At 43.1% G+C, this 26,078-nt stretch overlaps 2 protein-coding genes across 3 annotated transcripts in view; both read left to right on the top strand.

The window, feature by feature from the left end:
* The window catches only part of LOC130524640 (contactin-4), a 48,062-nt gene extending 34,008 nt beyond the window's left edge, over positions 1-14,054 (top strand). The window contains exons 9-24 of one of the 2 annotated variants that reach the window (XM_057030937.1): positions 391-533; positions 727-856; positions 1,127-1,277; positions 2,586-2,713; positions 3,295-3,467; positions 4,282-4,399; positions 5,317-5,475; positions 6,517-6,666; positions 7,124-7,194; positions 7,829-7,941; positions 8,011-8,063; positions 8,156-8,271; positions 9,726-9,909; positions 10,250-10,362; positions 10,856-11,024; positions 11,385-14,054. In XM_057030937.1, coding sequence (XP_056886917.1) covers positions 391-533; positions 727-856; positions 1,127-1,277; positions 2,586-2,713; positions 3,295-3,467; positions 4,282-4,399; positions 5,317-5,475; positions 6,517-6,666; positions 7,124-7,194; positions 7,829-7,941; positions 8,011-8,063; positions 8,156-8,271; positions 9,726-9,909; positions 10,250-10,362; positions 10,856-11,024; positions 11,385-11,473 — 2,060 coding nt within the window. In that variant the 3' untranslated portion in view covers positions 11,474-14,054. Of the gene's footprint in view, positions 1-390; positions 534-726; positions 857-1,126; positions 1,278-2,585; positions 2,714-3,294; positions 3,468-4,281; positions 4,400-5,316; positions 5,476-6,516; positions 6,667-7,123; positions 7,195-7,828; positions 8,064-8,155; positions 8,272-9,725; positions 9,910-10,249; positions 10,363-10,855; positions 11,025-11,384 lie in introns of both variants that reach the window. The other variant, XM_057030936.1, reaches the window with a different exon arrangement.
* Positions 2,398-26,078, top strand: part of LOC130524644 (bactericidal permeability-increasing protein-like) — a 166,954-nt gene continuing 143,273 nt past the window's right edge. Inside the window, exon 1 of the mRNA XM_057030947.1 lies at positions 2,398-2,407. The gene's annotated coding sequence lies outside the window, so the exon portion shown is untranslated. The remainder of the gene's footprint in view (positions 2,408-26,078) is intronic.

Genomic DNA, 26,078 nt, shown 5'->3' on the forward strand with positions numbered 1-26,078 from the left:
TTAAATATTAACAATTTCTTGATTTCCCCCCTTCAACCATAGTATTAAATGTTGAATTGAAAATGCTTGTGGTATGAAGCTATAACTCTCCACCTCTCCTTCAGGTGTTTTAATACAGAATTCTCTTTATTCTATATTTGAATTTACTCAGAATTAATCCCAATCCTGATTTGACCACCTTATGCCATATAATGTGTATATATAATAATTTCTAATAATTTATTAAGGCGGGTGCGCTTGAAAGCAATTTCAGAGGAAACTGTTTTGTAGATTTTTCAATTTATTATGTATTTAATTTTGGTTTTGCTTGGCAAAGTTGGAAAGACTAAATATTTGGCAATTCATTTGGCCTTTTTCTGCATGAATTCAAATGAACTGGTGTGTTTACAGATGTGGAACATCTGCACTGGCTTCATACGCTGAGAGATGCTGATATAGCAATTGATGCCGGTCTGCAGTGGGAATGCAAAGCCATGGGAAATCCCAGGCCTACTTACAAATGGCTGAAGAACGGTCAGATGCTAACTGCAGAGGTAAGAAGACCAAGAATAAAAAGAAGAAGAAAAGCTGCAGAGGTCTCCTTGATAAATCATTAACTGTATTTTGGGTTTCATATCAGTAATTTGGTGTTTACCCTCCAAAAACAGATACGAGTGACAATAAATATTGTAGAAAAAAGTCAATTGCTAAAAAAATAAATCTAATCTTATGAATCCCGATCCGCAGGGTCGAGCCCGCATTGACGCTGGAAAACTGACCATATCCAGGATCAGCCTGTTGGATTCTGGGATGTATCAGTGTGTAGCACAGAATGAACACGGGTCCATCTATGCCAGTGCTGAGCTCAAGGTTGTAGGTAAGCAGATGATGTGGCCTTCATCACACACAGCCAATGGAGGAGAAGATGCACACAGACTGTGCAATTACTAGAATAAAGGCGCTTCCTCCATGAATAAATACAACTTGGCTGAAGTGGCTCTTCAGCAGCGCCTGTCTTTGCTTCTCATTTCCTTAGTTCTTTCAAACAATGAGCCCATTTAGTGGTGAAACACAGCTCCCATAATTACTTGTGATGCACTTGACATTTTCCACTGATGCACAGCTGTTGCTCCGCTCTGCTCCTCAGCCTCTCCGCCTGACTTCACCCTGCGACCCGTGAAGAAGTCCACAGTGGTTCAAAGAGGAGGCGAGGCGGTCCTGGAGTGTCGCCCCCGTGCGTCGCCCAGGGCCGCGATCTCCTGGTGGAGGGGGGGGGGGTTGCTGATGGACGCTGAGAGGTAGGCGCTTGTTTGCATCGCTGGTCGCGCTTTCGCCGTGTTTGTGCTGCTGCTCAAAGGGCCTCGGCAGCTTTTGTTGGAAAGTGTTCCACCCGAACAGGTGGTTTTTTTAGCCAAACAATAGAAATAGATGTCAGTTTTTCTTGAAAAATAGCCCCCTGCCCCGTCCTAGGTGTAAGTATCTGAACAAGATGAAGTGCACAACGTGGTTTACCTCCAAAGTGAACCGTCCCCACACTCTCACAGCTCTTCAGGACACTCAGAGCGATGAAGGTGGAGCAGGAATCTGGCTGGATGCTGCTGGCGTAAAACCTGTGCAGAAAAACAATCATTCTATCCGATGTCAGGGAGGCAGGCGGACCAATCCACATCGTGAAGTGTGCAGTTGAGACGTGCGCGTAGCTGCACTGACTTATTCCGGCACAGATCCACCTCACAACCTAGATGTTTAAGTGTCCTTGTACAAGTTATTGAATGGAAGCAGCAAATTTAGTGGACGGTGTGTTTATTTGACCGATGAGGTGAACGCAGAGGAATGAGTGAATGGAGACGTTTAAAATAAAGCTAATTTTTGAAACATCAGAGGTGACAGGATTGGCTTTGTCAAAGCACCGAGCTTTTTCCTGAGGATAAATATTTAGGAGTAAATCCAGGTGGATCCCTGCCTGGTGCTGCCTGGTGCTCGCATCTTTGTGTCAGACGAGTCCGACCTGTTTACATCAACGTGAACAAATCCTCCCGTTAATGTAGCATTTGTTTTTCCCCAGGCCACCATTATTGAAAGTATCCATTCAGTGGAAATACACTGCTATCTGTTTGAAACATGAAATATATTAAAATATTAAAATTGCACCCTCGTCACCTTGGAATTAATGCACATATTAAAGTACAAGAGAATCTTGTCAGACTGCCTCTTCATTCTGCCCGTGAGACCAGTCTGACATATTTTATAGCGAGATCTTCTGTATGCATGCAGCCATGTTATTACTTTCCATAAACGGCTGATAGCGGCTTGATGCTATCTCCGAGTGAGGCAGGGCGATAAGGACACAGGTAAAGATTCCACTCAAGCTGCAGCTCCGTCGTGCTGCTCTCTCCACAGTGTGGCCTTTAAGGCTGCTCTGCTTCAGCTCAACCTTTTGGTTTTTTGAGGCATCAGCTGCCACATTTGTTGGTATTTTTCTGTTGGTTATTCTGGTCCTGTCATGTTGCTCAGGTAAAAAGCACCTTTAAACCCACATTAGATGTGTTTAGACTCAGGAAGTGTCGGAGATCTGTCAAGAATATCTTTGATGTGCATCTCCTCAGACAGACCATCATGGACGACGGGACTCTACGCATCACCAACATCTCCAAGGCCGACGCCGGCCGGTACACCTGCGTGGCCAGAAACCATTTTGGAAGCTCCAGCAGCACTGGAACACTTGTTGTCAAAGGTATTTATTTCTCTCTCTCAGGTTCTGGATACTGCGCCTTCCAGGCCGGGAGCATCAAACTTTTGTTAAGGTGGAAAAAAAAATTCCAGCTCAAGCATGAAATAGAGAATGAAATATACGACCATTTTATGTTCCTGCCAGCCTGACAGACATATAAGTCATCCGTGCTTTTGTCAGCTGTGAGTAATTGTTCATGTAGCGGAGTGAAGCTCACCGCCGCCGTCTGTAGCTGTGTGGAGGGAATATTTTGTCACCGGCATTCAATTTGAAAAGAGCTGCTCTTGCGTTTTCAGATTTGGGTTTTAAAATAATGATGATTGCAGAGCGAGAGACAGGGAGAAAGAGAGAGAGAGGAGGTGGTTCTTCTTTTCTTTATGTTTCTGATTGCAGTGTTCAAACATTCCTTCGATATTTTAGTCAGAAAGACGTTCTTAACTGAAACGATTGAAGCTCGCTTAATTGCAGCGATGTCAAGGAAATGATTCTATTTTTACCGCAGATTGAAATTTTAGACAGCTACAGTTTGGATCCAGGGCTACAAACAGCAGAATGTGATTCTTGTTTCCTGTTTTTTAACGTAGAACCCACCAGGATTACGGTTCCTCCTCTGAGCTTGGACGTCACCACAGGACAGAGCCTGGTTCTGCCTTGTGAGGTCTCCAGCGATTCGTCCCTGAATCCCAAATTTAAGTGGTTCTTCAACGGGAAAGCGATAGACTTCAGCAGGCAGGAGCACTTTGAGATGATCGGAAAGGTATCCGTGACCTCATTGGAGACTCAACACATGAAAACAGGCGTCACAAGTTCTGGAGCCACTGTACCTCTGAGTTTGAAAGTTGGATCTTTTAGCATATAAGCCGTAAATATCCGCGATGACATTTCAGGCTCACATTTCTTTTCCTTTGCAACAAACCTGAGTCGGGCCAACGTGTCTAACAAAGCTCAGCTAATGTGAAGGAATGAAAAATGTGACTTTACAGCAGAACATGTTGAATATAAATTAATTGTGGTTCAGTCTTATCAAAGGTTATTTTCAGACTTTCACATTTAATTAGAAGTATTTTCAAGTAAGCTATGGAAACTATACTGTTGACTTTATCTAATTACTTTGTTAACTCGATTGCTTCTTACAGACCATCATGAATGTTAATATTAGAAAGTCTAAAACAGTCTCACCAACTGAGGGAGGCAGAGCTTCCACACTGTACTGTGGGAGGTTATTAAGGCGGGTGCGCTTGAAAGCAATTTCAGAGGAAACTGTTTTGTAGATTTTTCAATTTATTATGTATTTAATTTGGTTTTGCTTGGCAAAGTTGGAAAGACTAAATATTTGGGGAGTCCTCTCTTTTATTAAATGTGTAAGGCAGCCACGTATCAAAGCACTCCCACAAAAACCCGATATCTTGCTCAACAACAGGTCAAAAAGAAGATATCAGAACTCCCAAAAGTTGCTTTTTTTAATTGCTCTTCTGCCAAAATGTCTCAACAAATACGATGAGTCAGCAGGCCCGTTCTGAGGGTGGAATTCCAGCTTCGGCTAAACTTCAACGTCTTTGCTTCCTCATCAGGGCTTTGCAGGTGACCTGATGGTGAGGAACATCCAGCTAAAGCATTCTGGGAAGTATGTGTGTATGGTCCACACTGAGGTGGACACTGTTTCAGCAGCAGCAGAGTTAACTGTCCGAGGTGGGTGACTGATCCTGGTTATTATTGTAATAACATGTAATAACAGCAAGGCAAGCAAGCTAAATATAACTACTACACGTTGACCTTTTTATCATCCCTCTCTTATGTGAGAGCTTTTGATTTGCACACACACACACACACACACACACACACACACACGCAAGCAATCAATTCCTTTTGCAGTTTCAAAATTCTGCTTCCACACATTAGAGCCAATATCCTTTGCTTGAGTCTTTCTCCCTCCATTCACGCCAGAGAAATGCCACCACGCTAGTTTGTTGATGGTGGAGCAGGCCGTGCCGAGAGCAACACACATTTTCAGAGCACTTAAGCTTTTGTTCTCAGCCACTTATTCTATTTGGATTCTTTTGACTCTCTGTCATCGATGATCAAAAAGCTAATTTTGTACCAAATACAAAAGAACAGAGGCTCTACTTTGCAGGGAAAGGGGGCTGTTGTTGTCCGTTTGTTTGTTTCTAGCTCAGGTTAGATTTTAAGCTTCTCCTTGAATCTTTCTGTCTGTGGTTAATTGCGGTTTCAATCCCAAACCAAATATTGTTAAAGCAGTCGGGTCTTTCAGTCCTTAATTTTATCATCCAATGCCACCAAAGCCGACACCCTAAATCCCTTAAGTACCAATTCAGTGACCTGACAAACAAACAGGTAATTTAATAGAGACATAACATACTGGGCTGAGCCCACTAAATCACATTGGTCTAATCTAGGCTCTACGTGAACCATACTATTCAGCGCATTGATCTGCGGCACTCCCAGTAGAATCAATTACAGGTCTGCTAACCCTGGAAGGGGTTTTTAACTGGGTTGAGCCACTTAACACCTGTTTTTGGATCTGGATTTGTGATGCTGGACTAAAGGGTTGCTAATGCAGGCTTCCAACCCTGTTCTGGCTGTCACAGGACCTCCTGGTGCCCCAGAGGGTTTGGCAGTCACTCACATTACTGACTCAACTGTGCAACTGTCCTGGGGCTCCGGGCCTGACAACCACAGCCCCGTCACCATGTACATGGTGCAGGCCAGGACGCCCTTCTCTATTGGCTGGCAGACAGTCGCAACAGGTAACTGATGCACCGCCACTGATTTATTCTATTGATCTGTTTGCACTTAGTGTTGCAGGTCTTAAGTGTTTGGCTACCTGATTAAAACTGTGGTCTCACAAATATTCTGCTAACTTTGGCATTTGTTATTATCAGTTTCTCTCTTTAAAAATGCATTTCAGAGGTCTGGGTGACCACTGGATGTAACGGCTACACTCTGCTGCAGTAATTCTTTGATACTGGAACGCTCCCCCTTTTCTGTGTGGTGCACGTTTACCTCTCAGCTGTATTTTGTCATTAGTGTGTGTGAGTGCATCCCAACACGCTAACCCATCGTGGAATCTTCTCCTACTACCTTTAAGAACAGCTTTTCTTTCAAAAGCTCTCAGCATTTTCAAAAATGACAGAATTGTGTCATCCATTAGCCCCCCAGACTTGTTTCTCTTTGTCTCCCTGCCTGATTGATGACACAGCACTTCTACTGGCTGATTCACACGCTGGGCCCACCCAAATCTTCCTCATGTCCCACTCCCAAGCTGCTTACCCCCCCTCCCCTCTGGCCAAGCTTTAGGGGCCACTGTCAGGGTCCACTTGCCTGTGAATTTATTTCAGCTCTTGAACCACATGTTATCTGGTTGTTCATCTCAAACCCATATCCTTTAGGTGATAATGCCAGTGGCAAAATGCCTTCTTATCATAGATTATATCATTGATATTATCTTCCCTCCACCTTTATAAAGCGTTAGCTGGTGGATTCTGCATCAGGCCCACTCACAAGCATCACCTCCTAAATTTAAACAGCATGTGCATATGTTTCCCACATGCTGCAGCATTTCTTGCACACGCTTTGCTATTATATTTGCACTGTTGAGGAGGAATTTCACTCGAATGCACTGGTTTCAAATTGGAAAATGCGACATTGGTACCATCAGTCGACCTTGGACTGAGCAGAAAGGGGGGAACCTTAGTCCTTCCTGACCATCTTTGGGCCAAGATAGTGACTAAAATGTGGCTCAGAAGAAAACAAAACATGCATCACAATTCTAAATTCTTTAATTCTAGTTCCTGATTCTGTGCCTGGACAGATGATGCACGCAACAGTCAAGGGTTTGAACCCCTGGGTGGATTATGAGTTCAGGGTGGTGGCAATCAACAGCGTTGGTGTGGGAGAACCCAGCACGCGCACCAAACAGATCCGAACCAAAGCTGCAGGTACTCTTTGATTTTGGCCTTTCTGCTAATGCTGATTCAATCACACCCACATTCCCGCATTTATTTCATTATTTACTTGGCTTCTATTGATGCTTCAAATCTGTTGATTGATTTCATGGTAAATTCATGAATACATGTTGAGCCATTTTGACCTGTGTGAGGATTCTGAGTCTTCAGTCATTGATTTTCTGTTTTTGCAGTGACCTAGACCCTAAAACCTGAATGTCTGTTTTTGAAGTGCTAAACTGAGTGATTCAGTCTTTTTGGCTGAAGCTTAAGAGAACTGTCAAAAGAATGTTAATTCCATTACGGCTCGATAAGTCCATCTTCCAAATAAAATGGAGCTCCGGCATCTGTGAGCGTCTTATTTGCAAATGTGTGGTTTAATGGACGCCCCCGTGGCTGCTGGAGACAGTGCAAATCAAGTGACAATTGAGTTACTATTGTTCCTGTTTAGTTCCCAAGGTTGCACCTGTCAGCGTGAGTGGCGGCGGGGGAGCTCGAGGAGAACTCGTTATCACGTGGGAGGTAAGAAGGCCACAAGCTTTTCTTTTGAGTGGGTTTTCAGTGGGAGATGCATCCGCTGGCGTGAAGGGAGTTGTGGCAGATTTGCTGTGACTCGTGTGAGAAGGTTTCTAATTAAATCAGGGCGTTTCTGATGCGTCGCCTGCTGCTCCAGAGACGCTTCTGCTGTGAAAATTCTGTTGACTCTTGACTGAGGTGATGATGCCTTTTCAGCCGTTGAAGGTCATCTCCTGCAGCCACGCAATAGAAACAGACGGTTTTACCAAGTACATTGTAAAATAAACCACAAAAAAATGAGTTTACCTAATTTCCACTTGTTATTCATATTTGCAAATGCGTTAGAGAATTTACTGGACCCTAAAACTGCTTATTTGAGACTTAATTTTCTCTTTTCCCCCCTAAAAGTCCAACAAAATGTATATAATCTATGCAAGAATAAATATACCAACCCTTTTCTATATAGACCAGGTTCACAGAGTGTGACTCCAGAGAAGGCAGAGAACCCATCGCACTCGTGCCACGTGTACACACACTTTCTTTTGTTTGGATCCATTTTCTGTTTGACATTTTCTTGAAAATAGATTTAATAAAGAGATTTCTGTTGTTTGAGGTCAGCGGTGTGGTTTTGTGCACTCAGCCAGTTTCGGAGGAACACCAGGGCGGCGAGGACTTCGGCTACGTCGTGGCGTTCCGCCCGGTTGGCAGCAGCACTTGGATCCAGACAGTTGTGGCGTCACCTGAGGCGTCCAGGTATATTTACAAAGATGACAACATTGCACCTCTGACTCAGTTTGAAGTGAAAGTGGGCGTCTACAACAGCAACGGGGAAGGTCAGTTCAGCCACGTGGTCAGAGTCTTCTCTGCAGAGGAAGGTAAAGCGCCCGATCTTTCCAGTTCAAAAAGTCCTTTCACTCTCCTGCGCAGACGTACCGTATGCAATAATGTAACGATCAATCATATTTAGAGCCCTCTGAGGCGCCATCGAGCGTATGGGCACGAGCTGCATCGGCCTCGGAGATCGAAGTGCACTGGAAACGAATTCCCCCCGGCTCCAGCAGAGGAAAGATCCTCGCATACGAGGTATGAAACCATATTTCTGATATTACGGTGCTTCAGCACAGGTTCAGGAGGAAGTGTTAATCTCCAAACTATGGTGAAATATAGATATTTAGATAGTTCAGTGTAACCTGACCTGGGATCTTCTACTACTTGCTTATTCCCAGGCTCAGTGCTAGATTGAGAAGTTATTTTAAACCAAAATATAAAGCGTGATACATAACGGTCTAAAATTCTTTTCTAAATCTCAGAGAGTTTACATTGTGGATAGTACGTTCTGCTCTGAGAAGGTTCCACAACTTGACTGGACTTGTAGAACCACATATGGAACCATGTTGGAATTTTATACATACATCTGTATTTACAATTTGTTAGTGTTCCAATGTGTTGGTTGTATGTGGGGCAGAAACTCAGCCAGTCACCCAAATCAACCCCCATAAGCCAGTTTTCAGGACATGTATTTCTGCTTGTTGAATTCGAGTCACAATTGCCACATTGTTCGGCTTTATTATAAGTCACGTTCCCCATGCTAATCTCAGGAACAGCACGCTTTGCGGTGTATGCTAATATGGGATATTACCAAACGTTATTTTCTGTGGATACGGCACAGAAAACAGATACCACCATCTTCTCACACAAAAGGTTCCTTAAATAAATCTGTGAGGCGACTGTATTAAAACCTCCCTGCAGGCCAGATGGCCAACAAAGATACATGACACTGATTCTTTGATGCATCGCATTTGTAAACAGCAAGAATTGCATCTCAGAGAGCATAAAGAATATATTTCTTATCTTATCTTATCACTCTCTGAATGCAAACTTTAATCAATATAGGTGCTGAATAAAGGAGCTTCTGCTTGGGACGTCCAGCCTGGACCTCTGGTGTGGTTTGGCCGTATGGCCGCACCCTCGTCGTCCATCTTTGCTGCATTTGGGTGCCTCTCATTAAAAGGAGTGCTGTTAAAAGAACTCCCTCTGCCCAGTCTCTTCTGGTAAAACTGCTGTAATTAAAATGCTGATGGAGAATTAAGAAAACACCCCGGATCCATCTGTTATCAGCAACTCCAGGCCCGTCACACATCAGCCTTTGCCTTACCAGGATCCCTGAAAACCAGATGAAAAAGTAGCTACTCTCAAACCATCTGTTTGACATTTCCCTGACTGCTGTCCCTGCCTTATGGGTCATAAAAGATCCCATTATGAATGCAGATTCTCACAAACTCCTGACAACTCCTCCCCTCTTTCATTATCAGTGATGCTTTAACCAGACGATCCATCACTCATTATCATAAACTGCACCCATATTGTGTCAGAATCAGCGTCTCAGTATCAACTTATGTAGATTCATCTAAACAATAAAGAGTAATTATACACAAAACCTGAAAAATATCCTATATTGTTTAGTAGTAAAGATTCTTCGGAGTCATCCGGGTTTAACTCCCCCCAACCCGCAGTAACCTGCTTGTCTTTGTTCCCAGATTCTGTTTTGGGAGGACGGATCTCGGCCGAGTGAAGCAGGGAGAGTGAGGATTATCAGCGCCACCACCGCTCTGCTCTCTGGCTTGAAGGCAAACACGGCCTATCAGATCTCAGTCAGAGCCCAAAACAGTGCTGGGTTCGGACCCGGCAGTGCCGCCTTCATCGTCACCACAAAAAAACCACGTAGGTCCACCCACCCACCCACCCAGGGGCAGTGAAAATGCCGCCACTCTTTGGACGGATTGACGTTAGATTTTATGCTACAGTTATGAAATGTTCAGTTTGAAGTCTTTTTGGACAGAACCGGTCCCTGTTTGTAGAATTTCACAGCCAATATGTGGAATTCTGGCAGTTCTGACTGGATAAAAAAGTCTAAAATTAGTCAAGGAAGAGCCCGGTTTGACCGACGTCCATCCCAGGAGCAGGTTGATGATGCCAAAAGGTCCAATCGTGAGCGACTGTTACCGTACACAACCCTCTCAATGACGTTCTCGCATTATTTGCATAATTGCTTGTTCTGCAGCTCCGAATCGGCCTCCGGAGAACATTGAGTGGAAACTAACCAACTCTAAGATCTTTCTGAACTGGGAACATGTCAAGACGATGGAGAATGAGTCCGAGGTGACAGGATACAAGGTGAGTTTGTCAGTGTGATAACAGAAGCACCAGAGCTGGGGGAACAATGAGGCCCTCAGCACCTGTCATACCAAATAAATGAGTTTCTCTCTGCCGGGGAAAGATAGACCTCGCCACTCCGGTGTTATTATGGGCTGGCCCTGTCTGGCCTTCCAAAATTAAAAGATCTGTTCCGGTTGATAAAAAGAACGCTGTCAGGATGCTGGAGAAATTTAGCTCCTTTCTAGCGATACGGCATTTAATCGCGTTCCTTTTACTTTGAAAAGCCACACTGACCAACGTTTCAACCGATGTGTGACAAAGATGCCACAGATCCTGTTTGTAAAAGCCTCTCCACTTTGTGCTGGGCCACACCAGCAACCTCCCGAGACACTTAGAATTCAATAACCCAGCTGTAAACAAAAAGCAGGACAGAAAGCACATTCACACACTCGTCTGCCCTTTTGGGACCCTGTTTTCAACAGACTACATGTTTGCCCACCTTCCCCTGCAGGTTGTGTATCGTCAGGCCTGGAACGGCATGACTTCTGTGCTGGAGACCAATAAAACCAGTGTGGAGCTTCAAATCCCCACTGGAGACAACTACCTCATTGAGATCAAAGCCCTGAGTGAAGGGGGCGAGGGCAGCAGCGGCGGTCCCGTCCGCATACCAAAGATGTCAAGTAAGTTCCCAACACTCTGCATGTACGTGATTGGAGCTGGAATTATGCAGATGTGTTGTTTAGCTAATCCCACGTGCGACTGATACTGTTTATCAGCATTTTTGGAGCTTGAACAAGAGAATCCTCGGAGAAATTTGACAAAGGCCCAGACAGACTTCTGGGAAGAAGATATGGGAAAAAGAATTGCCACCCATTGTGGGAAATCTTTAAAAATAGCTTTCTTAAAATTAAGACTTTAAGTCATCAAGGTCTAACCTGCTTTTCCATCCAAAAATATAAATAAAGTCAATTATAACAGTTTTTTTAAATTTGAATACATTTCTACTGTGGAAACCAGTAATTTATTGCTTTTCTTCACAGGTCTTAACTCAGAAGGATATGCCTGTCCAGTTCCACTGAAGACTTGCCATTTTATGATGTTTTTTGTATTTTCTATGTTAGTTTTGTAGCTTCAGATGCCTTTATAACAAGCTCTGGACATCAGAATGAATGGAGATTAAGCAGCCAACTGTTTTTCAACTCCTTGTTTGCATACCAAAACCGCATAATGAGAACATTCTGCCAGGTTGTCAAATGCCCACAAATCCAGACTGTTACTCATAGTTTGAAAACATTCAGGTCGATGTTGTAGCCTCCCTTCCCGTCTGTCTGTTTCCATCTTTCTTGCCTCAATTTCCAGGTCATTTATAAACCTGCAGTGACATTGAACTGCCCGTGCGGCACGTAGACCCGATTCTCATTATTTAGATTTCAAGCGTCCATCCTGATTTAAAAGAATTATTTTTCTGTTTACATCCGAGGATCACAACTGACCTTTAAAAACCAAGCAGATAATTAAACACCAGAGGCCTCTTCGGTTTTACTTTTCAATAAGTGTGTTTCCTTCAGCTTCCACCCTCCGCTGAAGCCGACAACAATAATGTATCGACCCGCTGAAGAACAGCATGGATTTATAACAGCCAACAATATTTCACCAATGGGCTGCCGCAATTGAGTAAAATGTTGTTATATACAAGAATAGTGGATGGTTAATAATTAATACATTGTTTTGTAGGGTTTTTGATGGGAAAACAACAGTAGCATGGCAGCTGTTTTACATAGAACAGATGTGTGCTGGGAATACTCACATAAGGCTAAAACAAAATGAGACGCTCTCATGTTTGCTGTGGCCGATCGGACAGCCTTTGGAAGACAGCCGAGTAATGCCCAAGGCCATTTTGCATGTTCATACACTTATTTAATTCGGCGCCTGGCACTGTGGCAGAACCACTGCTGTCCTGAATGTTTGATCTTTTTTCATCGCAGCTGTTGCATACCCAAGCAATTTCTCCATTTGTAATGCCTCGTGCATGTTCCAGATGATTTGGTGGCACCTGCTATTACGTATGCTGTGTGCACACGTCGCGTTTCCTTCCGCCGGTGATGCCGTTGCAGCTTTAGAGCTGCTCCAGCAGTCATGAGTTACACTGACAATCAAAACTGGGGCGCAGATCCGCTGTAGTCTTTCTGCATTTTGTCGTATTATCTGAAGCTAGCAGTGGGCGTGGCTACAAGGTGCTGGTGAGATGACTTCACGTGTCCCTGAAGTCACAAAAGCTGGAAAAAGGATTTTCTCCCAGATCAAAATCCCAAGGACAAATTGCCCAAAGAGAAAGCAATTTTGTTACTCAGTTATTCACCAATTTGGCACAGCCTGACAAAACAACTAACACGTTGGCATGGTAACAACGTCGAAGGCGGCGACAGCCCCGCCCGATGTTAACTTGAGCGGCGTCTCCGAGAGACACCCTCCCGCTGAAAACATTTGCCATTTATCCTTAAACGCAGCAGCCCTGCTGCCTCACTGTGGACAGCCTCTTTGCTAGCAAATTGTTCCACATGCTGACCATCAAGCAGCAGTTAAACTGGTCAATTTGTCTGTCGGTACCATCTTCAATGACGCATGTTTTTATGTCAAGGCGACCACCAGCAGCAAACACTTCTCAATTCTCCATGCAGCGAAGCAGTGGCCGCCCTCCTCAGGAGGTGACCTACAGGTCCCCCTGAGAAGAAGATGAGACCGGAGGCTTTTTTTTTACCGGTTATGTTTGTGCAGTTGTTCACATGACTCGCGTATATTGTTCATAAATCTCGGAATAAATCAGGATTGACGCTTCAAATCCTCCTCCTCCCTCGCATTAAAGACAGCTGGTGTTGTTCTGTGTTTCCATCTTACAAGACATTTACAACATTTAGCAGGATCACTTGGATTTGCTGTGTTGTTTGTAACAGATGTGGAGATGATTTCCTCAGTGATGTGTGACAAACTTGCTTTGCCTTATCAAATTTATATCCTTTAAATCCACTGTAACCTGTTTTTAGTCCATACTGATTGTACTGCCTTTGCCAGTGAGTGAGCTAAGAACCCATAGAATGTCATTTCTTTTATTTGAAGTTGTATTTTATGGGATTATTCATAACTTAAAAAAAAAAAAGCAAAAAAACAAAGAGGTTCAGCAATTGATGTGAAAATAGATATTTGGGAAATCCGAGTCACTATGAAATAGAATATAAAACCTTGTGTATCATGTTGATTGGTTGTTCTTTTTGCGCCGATTTTATTTCACATTGTTTGCTGCCTCTATGTCGTGACGTACAACCCGTCATTCACACACATGCGAATTAAAGTTTGATATAGCGGATGATTATGAAAAAATGCTAACACTTTTTTGTGTGCTGCTAAAAGCTAAAAGTTTACCCCTGCTGATTATCTGTGTGTTATCTTTTGTTTTCTGAGTTTTAGTGTTTGTTACCCACATTTTCAGAAACTATATCTATATCTATAGATCTAGATATATATAGATATAGTTGGCTGAAGACTCTAAAAATGTTTCTTGAATATCTTATTCCTTAACAATGTGCTTCTGCTGCTTATCTGGATCTGTAATTGTTATTTCAGTGCTGTAATACCATTGTATTAATACAATGATATCTCTATGAGATGATATTAAGACCTAATAAAGTTTTCACATTGAAAACCTGAAAGTTTAATCAGTGGACGGCTCTAATTTTGTGGGTTTCAATGGTCACCCTGAGCAAAGGGAAGAATTCATGAGGAATCGTTCAGATAAGTGACAAAGGAGAAAGTGAAAGACCGTTTTCCATGACACTGAAATAGACTCTACGGTTTTATTAGAGCAGGTCATTTTAATTGATTACTTTTTCTGTATTCCCAATACTCAGCATTCTGAAAATTTTATTATTAAAGGTCTCGTCAGCAGAGTCAGAACAGTTTGACTTTCAGTGTCAGAGGGGTCGGAGATTAAATTAAAGTTATGTACCTGCACTCATGATATGCTCGTCGGGAGCGAAAACTGTGTTTGGAGCAATTAGATGTTTGATGGATTAGGCAGTTTATCAGAGACTTTAGGAGCGGAAGATAAAATCAGCTGCTATATCACTTTGCTCCAAGCTCACCTGAAGCTTTCTGATCTCACCTCATCATCTCTGTGTCATAGGAAAAATTGATTGCTCTAAATATGTCTGCCCAGGTAGGATATGGTGGCTTTTCTGCCTGGCTGTAGGGCCCGTTAGCTCAGTGGAAGGCTGACGAGTTGAGTGATGCAGCAGCACAACTGTTTCTGAATATATCCTATATTTAATTTTAATTATCAGAACTGCGAGTGTGTGTCTGATGATTTTCATTATCTCTTTCTCGGGGATAAAATGAAACACTAGCACGAAACTTCTCTGAATCCATTTTTCTGCTGCTGAAAACTGAGAAAAAAAACAGGATTGTGTGAAGAAGTAATAATTAAAATAATCCCACGATTCCAGTGCCAAGCAGAGGAGCAAAACACATACAGAGATGTGGCACAGTTTCACACCAGACACCTGCAACGCACGTTTGAAGCCAGCGAGGAGCTTAAACAGACGTTGTCCATGATTTCCCATATCCTGTGGGAACTAAATCAAGCAGAAGAGGAAAAACACAACAGAAAGGCCTCAATGATAAAACAAAACATTTTATTCTTCCTCTTCAGCTGAGAGAAAACCCACTTGACTCCTCCATTACTCACACCAATCCATGTCTCCTGTAAATAACATTAGCACCTCCCACCTGTCAGCTTTAACCACCTTAATCTCCAACCTATAAACACCTAAATGAGTAGAACATTTATGAGCCAACTATTAGTTACATACACTAAATAATTACCTCACGTGATAGAAGTAGTTTACACAAAGATTACCATTAAATTCTAAGAGTAAACCCCTCCTCAACACCCCACTTAGTATCTTCCACCTGGAACCATTAACAGGTGTGTGGGGGCGGAGGGAAGCCTTTTGGCTGAGCACGGTGGCAGCAGGAGGTCGTGCACAGGTAAGATAAATCAGTCCACAAGTACTGAATCAACTTGTTTTTCTGTTTTCTTGAGCCAAACTGTTAAACATTAAAAATGTATACTCTTCATAAACAACACATTTTAAGCTTAACAAACATTTTTAACCGTGCGTGTCTGTACAGTAAAAAACTTTGATTATAGCAGTCCAATATTAATGATGACATCACTGTATTAGTGTGTCCACGTGTGTTGGTTTATTGTGAGTTGTTGCAGCAGTTGTGTTCTTTTTTTTAACAAGAATGTCTCTTAAATTCTAATTTATAGGGTGGAAAAAAGCATTTACACATTTAATTGACTTCAACACATAATGCTAACACGTTAGCTCCTAAGAGAATGTGAGGGACTCACACTTGTCCCTGGCTGATTCCTTTCTTACAAAATTGCTGCACAACCTCTTTTGACTTTAAGCCGCCTGTTCTGCTGGAGCAGAATTTGGCCTTAAATATGTAAAGCAACTCGAAGAACCAGAGCTTGACTCACAGCTTGTAGCTAATCCTTTATTCATGGAAATCTTCTGAAAATGGCAGCACTGAAGGAGTGGCTTCTCTACCTTCTTGTGCGCTGTGCACGTCGTGCTGCTCTGAGTCCACCTGCGCTCATTATTATCAGCATGTGGCCCCATGCAGGATAATCCTGGAAAACTGCTTGGGTCACCTGATATGGCAGCTTTTGCCGTGAATCCAAGCACTTTGTTTGTTCTGTGTTGGCTTTTTTTTTCTCTTCTAAACACAAAATCAGTCAAACATTCCAGATTGGCGTTGGGAGGCAGGCAGGGCGCTCAAACATGATTTGCTGTTCATATTGAATATAGTGGGGGGAGATCAGAGCTTTTCACAATATTTTCTTTGGCTGCAAGACGTGTGGGAGAGGGACAGTGTTGGACCTGAGCTGAGCTTTAAAACAGGTATAAACTGGTGTGATGGACAGAAGATTGGCTGGGAATTAAAGGCTGTGAGCCTTCTCTCAGCACCGTGGGGCAGCTGACAGGCACAGCTCTCCTCCCTGGTTTACGGGGGAAAGAGGATTTGCCTTGAAGACCATTGCTGAGGAATGAGACCGACATTCTCAGTGCGTCTGTGGGCTGCAGCACCTTTACAGCATTTCTGGATCTGCAGCATCTAACGTTCCAATGGCTGGAACGGTTCTGGACAGAGGTGCGTACAGTGACTTCTCCTCGAAGCTGAATAATATAATCACGCTTTGAATGGCTTCATTCCTACCGAATTTGCTGCACGTGGGTTTAGCCCAAAATCCTCCCCAGCGGTTTGATTTTTCTACAAAATCCAATTTCATTTGATTTTATCCTGAAAGAAAGGGTTGGGCATTGACATGGCCAGAAGAAAGAATCCAGATATTAATAAGTAAAGGCTGGAATGTGCATTTGTAGATATATTACGGAGCAGTTTTCAAAGGCGTTGAAGCTCCACTGTTCGTCCTCCATTATTCATCATCTGAGACCTTCTTCTTGACTCCACTTTGGCAATCTGGTTCAGCCAGGATATTCTTCGTCCCGACAATAGCAAATGGCAGCGGAAAACGGGGAATTCAGGCTTCATTTTCAGAGAAGTATCAATTCAAGTCAAAAATAGCAGGCGGACATCAAAAACCGAAATGGGTTCAAAACGCAGCGTAGAATCTTCAGTTCTGTCATTCTTCCCAGCTATTTTCAACAACATGGAGAGCGCTTGAGTCCTAGAATAGCACCAACAAAAGCCTTTTACACATCTGGGATGAAACCTGTTAAAAGTTTTAATTCTTTAGTTTTGAATACATGTCCTGCTGTTAAATACACAATTACACATGTCTCCTCTGTACTTTGGTGTGTTCATCGGTAACGACTAGCTGTAGGGCTCAACACTAACGGCAATCAGTCGTTGGGGATCTCGGATCAAACATTCTTTATATCGATGCGATATTTTATCATATTTCTATTGTCATACTTTTGCGGTCGTTAACTGATGCTCCGTTTGGCTGACGGTTTGGGTTGGGAGGGAATCCATCCAGAAAACTAAGAACTTTCCCATCATATAGAAGTTTCTGTTGGGAATTCTTTCAGGCCTCTTCTTTGACAGAAATCACCAACACAGACTTTTTTTTTTAGGGTGTTAAACACTTAGAGGAGGAGGCACGACATCCGCTGGGGAGTCACACGGTTGACAGACATCCTGAAACTGCAGCGATGATCCACAGATCATTTTCACACCTGGTTTTGCTGAGAATGCTGCTTCCGTCATCGGAAAAACAGAGCGACGCCCTCGAGAATCACTTGTGAGCGGCACCATTGTGTCGCTTGAGCCACACTAAACACACAGGACGCTCACACCTACAAAGGAAAGCTCGTCTGCAGCCGCTCTTTTCTCCTCTGTAGTCGAGTCCCGCTAGTAAAGTACCTGGTTTTAAGAAAAGGGGAAAAAAAATAACGAAGCAGAAAATGGTGACGGTCAAGCTCCTGTAAGTTATCTGGTATAATGCAAGAGAATCATGAGAAAATATCTCAACACTGTCACGAATGAAGATCTCAGCTTAGAAATTCACCATTTTTTCCTCTTTTTTCAATCTTTTAACATAATTCCAATCTTAATGAGTCGGGTCTAGATATTTCATTTTTTTCCACTCTGAGTTTGTGTGGTTTTCTCATTTCACAAAGCATCGGCATCATCTCTTCCTCATCCTCTCTTAGAAACAACTACACCCATTTGGGGTTTCCATGTCCGCTTTTATCAGCGTTGGAGGCACATTTCCACCGTTTTTCTCCCCAGAGAGTTAGAGCTCGGTCACAACTACAGCGTTCCGTCTCCTCTGCTATTTGCATAATACATGAACTGATTCAGGGAACAAGCTCGGTGAAGCAGTTGCTTAATTTGAAGATGAATGCTGCTTAAATTGCGGATAATCTTGGTTCTCAAATGTCTGCTCAAGTAGCAGTTTGTGCAGAAGGCTGAGAATGACTGAATCATGTACTTTTTACAAACTATAGATGAATCACAGTAATATTCCACGGAGGACAGTGAACCCACCCAGAGGAAATCCATGTTGCCATTGATTTCTGAGGTTTCCATGGTCATGTTATTGCACAACTGCAACAGCTTTTCTATTCAACAGGTGCATGGTCATGGTCATGTTCGATGATCTCTTACCCTGAACAAGAACTTGCCACCTTTAAGATTTCTAGGAGCTTTCAGAGAACAAAGTGATGAATAAAACAAATTAAAAAAATATTGAAAAGATAAAAATATCTAAAGAAATGTCATTTACAAGTCTATTAATACCATGGTCACCTGAGCTGGGCTGTTAGCAACACATAAAAGTCGTAATAACACAAACCATATATAAAGATCCTGTGTAATTATTTGCCTCTTAGAGCGACGGACGTATGCTGATGGCTCATCTGCAGCGTTATCAATCCAGCTTTCATTCCCTGCACTGCCATGAGGAAGTCTGTGCTGCCTTAATCATCCCATCCCAACATCGGCTGCTCATTCTTTTAATTACCAATCTGAGGATTGCCATTGCTGCTGTCTGTGAAGCAGTTCTCTTCCAAGATGCAATTACTGAGACAACCAATTGCCTCAGCATCATTAAGATGCATGGATGTTTCAGAAACAATTAAGCTTGTTAGCTATATACATATCATCAGAGGTGTTTGAGGGGGCGGTTTGGCTTGATGAATAAAAGCTTATCAGCAGGAACAAATACTGCCGACTGAACACTAAATGGCTAAATGAACACATTTGAAAATGAATAATGAATTGTGTCCAAGTAAGACTGCATGTAGAATGTTAGGAGAAATAATGGTTTTTGTATTAAGTGGTTTTACATTAAAATGAATGAAGCAAATGGCAATAAAACACCAGCAATTCAACAGAAATAAAGCAAAAGGAAAGTTTGAAAAGCTTTGGGGGTCCTGGTCGGCTGAGTGGTTCAGCATCTTTGTCAATCAGGAATAGGATTACTGTGGAGGGACATTGTGCTGGACATTATGGGCTGGATCAGTGGTGAGGCAGAAAGACAGAGATGGGCTCATCAGGGTGACGGCAGGGTGAGTTGGAGTCTAGGATTATGGGTCAATAATGCTGTTTGGATCAAAAGGTCAGCACCAGGAAGACAGAAGAAATAAACAAATTAAACAAAGTGCAAAAATAAAATGTAAAAATATTTTTGGGAAAAAAGGTGATCATATACAAATGCTTGCAAACCAGAATTTGTTTCCTTGTGTAGCTTAAATGTTGCTTCGGCACTTTACTTTTGCATTTTGCTTTGAAACACTGCTGGGGTTCCATTAATAAAACACAGGATGGCACGAAAGAAAACATCAGCGCAGTCCTCTTTTGAAGGTAACTCTATTCCCAGAGGGCCGCTGAGAATGCCGCAACCATATGGTGAACGTAAACAGGTGAAATGTCTTTCTAAATCATTAGGGATCCCATCGCTACCATGAGCTGTGTTCATTAGCCCAAATGAACTTTGAAGGTGAGCGAGAACAGTGGGACAGGTGCTGCGGCTGTGTACAGGCTATGATCGGTGTGTGTAATCCCAGAAGAGAGGAATTGTTTTAATTATGGGTGCTGCAAACCACAGTCAAGGCCAAAGGCTGATCAGTAACCCTCAGAGAAAACGGTGTAGTCAAACAGGAAGCGGATTAATGGCGTTGGGATCAACAGCTCCACAGTTAAACGTGTTGGCCTGCTAATGTGCTAAATTCTGTCTTTTCTTTCTCAAGGCGATGTTTCCACCTGAGCGATGCTTCCATGCTGCGGGCCGTGCTTAATAAGCAGCTGTTCGGTGCGTCGATGCCCGCCAAGCACTCTCTGGGTCCATCCAGGTGGGCAGCATTGGAACTTTATGGTCATTTTCTGCTAAAATCAGCAGTCGTTGTCGCCGGATGATGGGTGCCATTGAGTACCCTTCAAAGCCGCTCTCAAATGGCTCATAGGAGACATTTGGCACCTCATTTTGATGCTCTGCTTGATCCTAAAAATCTCTGAATCCAGTTTGATCGAGGATGATTAGAAATTTCGAGTTTTTCTGTAAACCTGATTACCTAGAATGAACGCTCAGGGTGCCGGCCTGGGGCGGGCTGATCCAACTGGCTCGTTTCCCAGTGTTTGCTTGAAGCTATATTTTAACAACGCCGGCACAGGAATCACATCTGTGGCACACACTTGAAATCTTTACATGAATAATGGAGTCGTGGAGCAGGAATCTGCTGCGAATGTGCAAACGCGTGCATATCCGTATGCTGCATCTAAATTCCCCTACACGAATACCTCACAGCATCTGGGCTCTTGGTAGATGCTCACATAAGATTCATGAGCGTCTTCGTGGTTGATTGCGTATGTAAATGCGACGAGGACTTTATGAGTCTTTGATTGACAGATGTTTCTCTGAGTCACTGGTCTCTGGAGAACCAGTGCTCACTGGTGAGAACAGCCTGGTAGCCTGACGTGATGATGATAGATGATGCCAGTGGGAAGGAGTCTACCTCACGGATCAGCCGTGAAGAAATTTGACAATGAAAAATGGCTCAACTGAGAAGTTTAACATGATCAAATGGTCCTGGATTAGTCTCATCATCTCTCTCATGGGGTGAAATCGTGGTAGTTTCTGCATGAGTGACCTTCCTGACATCTAGAAATAGCAATGTGGAGCTTTGGCATGTGGAATGCAGACCTATCAGGTCATGTCTTATTAGAGGATCCTTAATCCTGCTTTCAAATTCTTGCATGTAATTTCAGGAGTTCAGGGATTTCTCTTGTTCATATCAGCTAATCAGCTGGACATAAATCCTGCCGTCTTTAATATTGAGAGTCAACTCGGGATAACGGTTTAAACGGAGCTCAGACTGGACTTTTTTGCTCCTGGCTGTAGAAGATCAGTCATTTGTGATTCTAGAAAATGCTGTTGAGGCACCACTGTGCAAATACTGCAGGGCTCTCTTACATTTGGTGCTTCAGGAGCTATTTGGTGCTGTGGCGCAGCAGCCGTTTAATTCTAAAATTGGCAGCATTTTAATTTAAGCACAATTCAAACCAAAGCTCATAATGGATCATGTAACACTAAAATGCCTTCCTCATGTATAAAAGACATTTCAGTGCCATGACTTGGATAAGAACCACTTTCTTAATACATCGTGATGACTTGATCAGTTCTTAAGAACTTTCCTGGGTTTTAAATCGGCCTCTGTGGGTTCAGAATGCTTAACCTGAAACTTGTATGAATTGGGCTCATTGCCATAGATGCAGGAGGATAAACCAGAGACAGGAAATGCCCCCATTCACGAGCAGTAGCTATATTGGTAGCCTGGGGCAGATCAGCCGTTTAATCTGGGCAGGTTGACAGAGACAGATTTATTTGAGCACATAGTTAGAAGTATAATGAATAAATTGTAGATTTTGGATTGGGCTTTGGGCAGCTTTCTTTCTGCCGGTTTAAAAAGCATCAGTCAATGAAAAAAAAAAGCCTTGTAAAGCAAACTTACACGGGGGAAGGAGAACAAAACAATGTTTGTTGCACAGGTAAAAACAGGCTGCTGCTGGGAGTAGTAGCGCTGGAAAATAGCCCTAAAAATTAGTCTAACAAGATCCTCTGTCATGGTGATAGCCACCCCTGCGGAGCTTGTCTTTACTACTTCTCCGGTTATTCTTCTTGCATAAAACGAGGCTGCGAATTCATAGAAAATGCACGGAACTGCCCTCATTATGTCATTAAACCCACAGTGTCTGTATGTTACTCTGAGCATTCTCCGGGGCGTGCCCCTGCTTTATTGTGGCTGCACTCTGCAGAATCATGCAGGGAACCATCAATAAGTCTGCGAGTAGCGCAGTCAGACGCACAACCAGGGAGTCATCACGCCTTCTCGGCCTCGGCTCCACGAGAGGCGAACGCTGGGCAGAGCAAACGGGCTGTAATTTTTGGATTTGAGGGTCTCGGAAGAAATCTCCACTTCCCAAAGCTGCGGGAGGCAGCCGAGCTATTGTATTCACTTTAACAACTCGGAGTGTTGAAGTGTGGTGTTGCTGACGTTTGTGTTTCCTCTCCCAGTTATTGCATTAAGTGCTGTTGTGAGCCGTGTTTACACTTTGCCTTTGAGGATGCCTCGTAGGTGGTGTCTGCATCACTCAGGGCCTGCGGATGGAAGCGTGGTGAGAGCGCTTGTCTGAATGAAGGAACAGGCCGGGGAGGTTTATAAATAAAATTGACAGCAGGCACCTTACTGAACCATGACTTGAATGTTTAAAGTGGAGCAGTGTTTTTGCGAGAGGAGAGGGAAATCTCTCTCTCCAAAGCACGGCACCATCTCCACGCTAAGTATAAATATGAAACAGGAAAGGGCACTCTGTGGAATTATGTGATGTACTTTATACCAGGAGGGTGGAGGAGCAGCGGTCTACCAGCGCAATTGTTGAGGATGTGCTGATTTTTTTATTTTTAAGATTAATTTTGCTGTGGGGTTCAGAGTCGAGAGAATAGAAGCTTACATCATGTCGCCTCTTCAAAAACGAGACGGTAATTACGTAGACATCACCAGGAAGTGATTCCTCAAAAGCTTTCCCATGATAAACAGTGATTTCAGAGTTTGATGCATAGTCCTGCTGCAGTACGAGGGCCTGGCATAAATAAATAAACTCTCAATCGCCGGATCACCTAAAGACCTAATGTGAAATGTTTGTTTGTGTGCGTGTTTCATTAAAGGTAATGTGAACCTGCTGCCGGGGCACATTTCTGCACAGCAATTATATTGGAAGACAGATCTGTCTGCTTGTTTTCATCAAGCAACAGCGCCTGAGGTTGCCAGGTTGGTGCCAGCGAAGGAGCAACTCCAGCTTTCGCACAATCCAGTGAGAATTTGCAAAACAAACAGCGACGTAACCCCAAAACTGTTCCTCTCCCGAGGTTTTCAAAAGATTTGAGCAATTTATTCTATCAAGACAGAAATCAGAGTCTGGTCCAAATGTGGTGGTTTAATAACGGGTTAATAACGTTAATAACGTTAAAAGTTAATAACGGGTAATTTTGGCATCCCTGGGCTGATGGTTCTCACAGTCTAATGGCTGGTCATAAAAGAAAACTAGAAACTGTTGTTAAGATCGTAACTGTTCACTGGTGTGAGAACTTGAAGCTCCCAGCCAGCTTTTCTGACCTGGAGAGTCAGAGCATGATCCCTCCAATCCGGATGGAATCCATCACTGGGCCCAGCTCCGGGATATTAATAATAATAATTATATATTCCCAAATTTGGAAATGTTGATGCCGAGAGATCTGCTCAACTGTGATGATAATGTCCATCATCAGCTCAGCTTATAACAGAGGAAAAGGTCATTAATAAAATCCCTGCAAATAAGAAGACAATTAACAGGCTTGGTACGAGGCTATTCTCAGTTTTTATAACTGGGCACCAAATATTTGTAATCTCACATTCTGGCCGCACGTCATATTAGGAGAGACTGTCCATCATCGGATGAAATGGAGTTGAACTCCATCACAGCGTTCCCTGGATCCTCTCTGCTCCGCTCCAGATAAATCAATTGACGATCCAGTAGCAACACACACAGTGAGATTAGACTCAGATCAAAGAAAAAGGGAACAAAGTGACAGCGCCTCACTTTCAAGTCCCACTGTAGATCTCCAGCTATACAGGATTTACATTCATATCACAGTATTGAGCGTTTAAAGACCTTTTTATGGTTTACCATTCCACTGATTTACCATAAACGCTCCCCTCTGCCGAGCAGACACCGGTGTCTCAGACGGACCTCCGCATCCCTCTGAAACGGCCGATATGAGCAGCACTGATGCGTTTCTTAGGCCTTTTGCAGACAAACCAGATTTGAGCCAACGTCAACATTTTCCAAATGACTGTGATGGGAACTAATGCATAAAGGTGACCGTTACAGACCACCCCCGGCTGGTTCAGTGGCTCGAAATGGCGCCAGATGGACGGCTGTTACACCGGTGAGCAAAGAGCCATAGTTTGAAACCTCATCATGCTAATCGTTAAAACCAGTTAGCGTTGCTAACATCGCAGCTATAACTGTGTTCGGTGAATGAATTTGTCCCTTTCTTTCTACTGGAGATAATTTCCCTCCATCTTTGTACAGAAGAGGACTCTTCTTTCTGTTCTCTTTCCAAGTTTTAACAAACTAGATTAAAAGTGTGAAAGTGTTTAATTTTAAATCCAGACATGCTGTCGGCACAAATTTCTTCCAAACTTGTGGAGGTGTCAATGACCTGCAGTCATCACAAATACTCTTGAGGGATTTTTAACTTGTGAATTGATAAATCGTCTCCTCCGCAGACACACAAGCATGCTCACTTTAACACATTCAACTTCTCCTCCCCAGTGACTCCAGTTCTGCCACTGGTGCGTTGTTGTGTAGTCCCCACAATACAGATAGAACTCTGAGACAGTGAAAAGTTCGGGTCATCAAGTTCTGCATTGCTAACAGGCCCTCATGTGGTAGGAGTCAAAAAGCCATTAGTGGGTCAGTTAGTGGCACTGTGACATAGACTAAAAAAGTGAACCATCTGGAAGATTGGCCTTAGGTGACAGGCACACATTCTGCAGCTGCGGGGGCTGAAATCCATAATGGAGGACTTGTCAGAGGATTCATAATGATATCTTTGACAGTGCTTGACTGCTGCCAAGTCGTCATGGTGCCAACTACCTAGTCCATAGAATAGAATGTAAATTTGGGGTCTGGGATTGGCAAATTGAAGGTCTTCTTTTCACTGAAAGTTTCAGGAAGGAGAAAAACTGGAATTATTTGAGCTCCTTGCCACTTAAAAATGTCTAATTCATTCACATTTCTTTATTTGCCCCAGAGATACGTAAAAACCCTGTCATGCCTTCTCTGTGATAAGAAACCCAAAGTTCATAGCTCTTCCCCGACATTATTATTACACAGCACGGAACAAGGAGGCTCTCAGGAGGTAGAGATGACATTCAAATAGGCCGTCCAGCTAAATTTATTACCGCTGCGCATCAGGTGAACAACTCCTCTCTCTGTTCTTGCCTAATCTGCTCCCTCAAGAGATCAGGTTTCCCCATATATTGCGTTGTTAGTGCATGGATGTCATTGGCATTTTTAATTAATTAATTTATTTTCTCTCATTATAATGGCTCATGATTCATTCAGACTGCTGTGTTTGTATTAGCAACACAATCAGCTTTGGAATGACCCAAAACTTAATTGTTGTTTTTTCTTAAATTTCTATTTCTCCTTTACATGGAAACAGGAGCTGGCGACAGCTATTCAATAAATATCCACTTATGCCTTTGCTGTTAGTGTGGTATTACCCTGAGGTGCCACAGCAGTCATGCAAGTTATTGACTCTCTTTATGAGAAGTGCTTTCTTCCGCCACTTATGTCACTTAAAGCTGCAGTTTCCAACTTGCCCTTATGGATGAAATTTCATTTTTACTGAAAGAAAACCCTTTGGATGTCACTGCGTTGTGTCAATCAAATAAATAACCAAAGGTTGTGAATCCATTTTTAGGCTTTCACTTGCCTCGAAGCGAACTCCCAGAGCGGACGCTCTTGGCTCATATTTTGGAAATGAGCTTGTCCTTATTGGAACACAGCGATGCAGAGGTGGTCCAGATGTGCACGCTTCACCCATTTCCTTCTGAGAAATTATTGGAGCGTATCCTTTCGGCTGACTATGTAATAAG

Source organism: Takifugu flavidus, chromosome 4 (assembly GCF_003711565.1).
Source record: "Takifugu flavidus isolate HTHZ2018 chromosome 4, ASM371156v2, whole genome shotgun sequence".
NCBI lineage: Eukaryota > Metazoa > Chordata > Actinopteri > Tetraodontiformes > Tetraodontidae > Takifugu > Takifugu flavidus.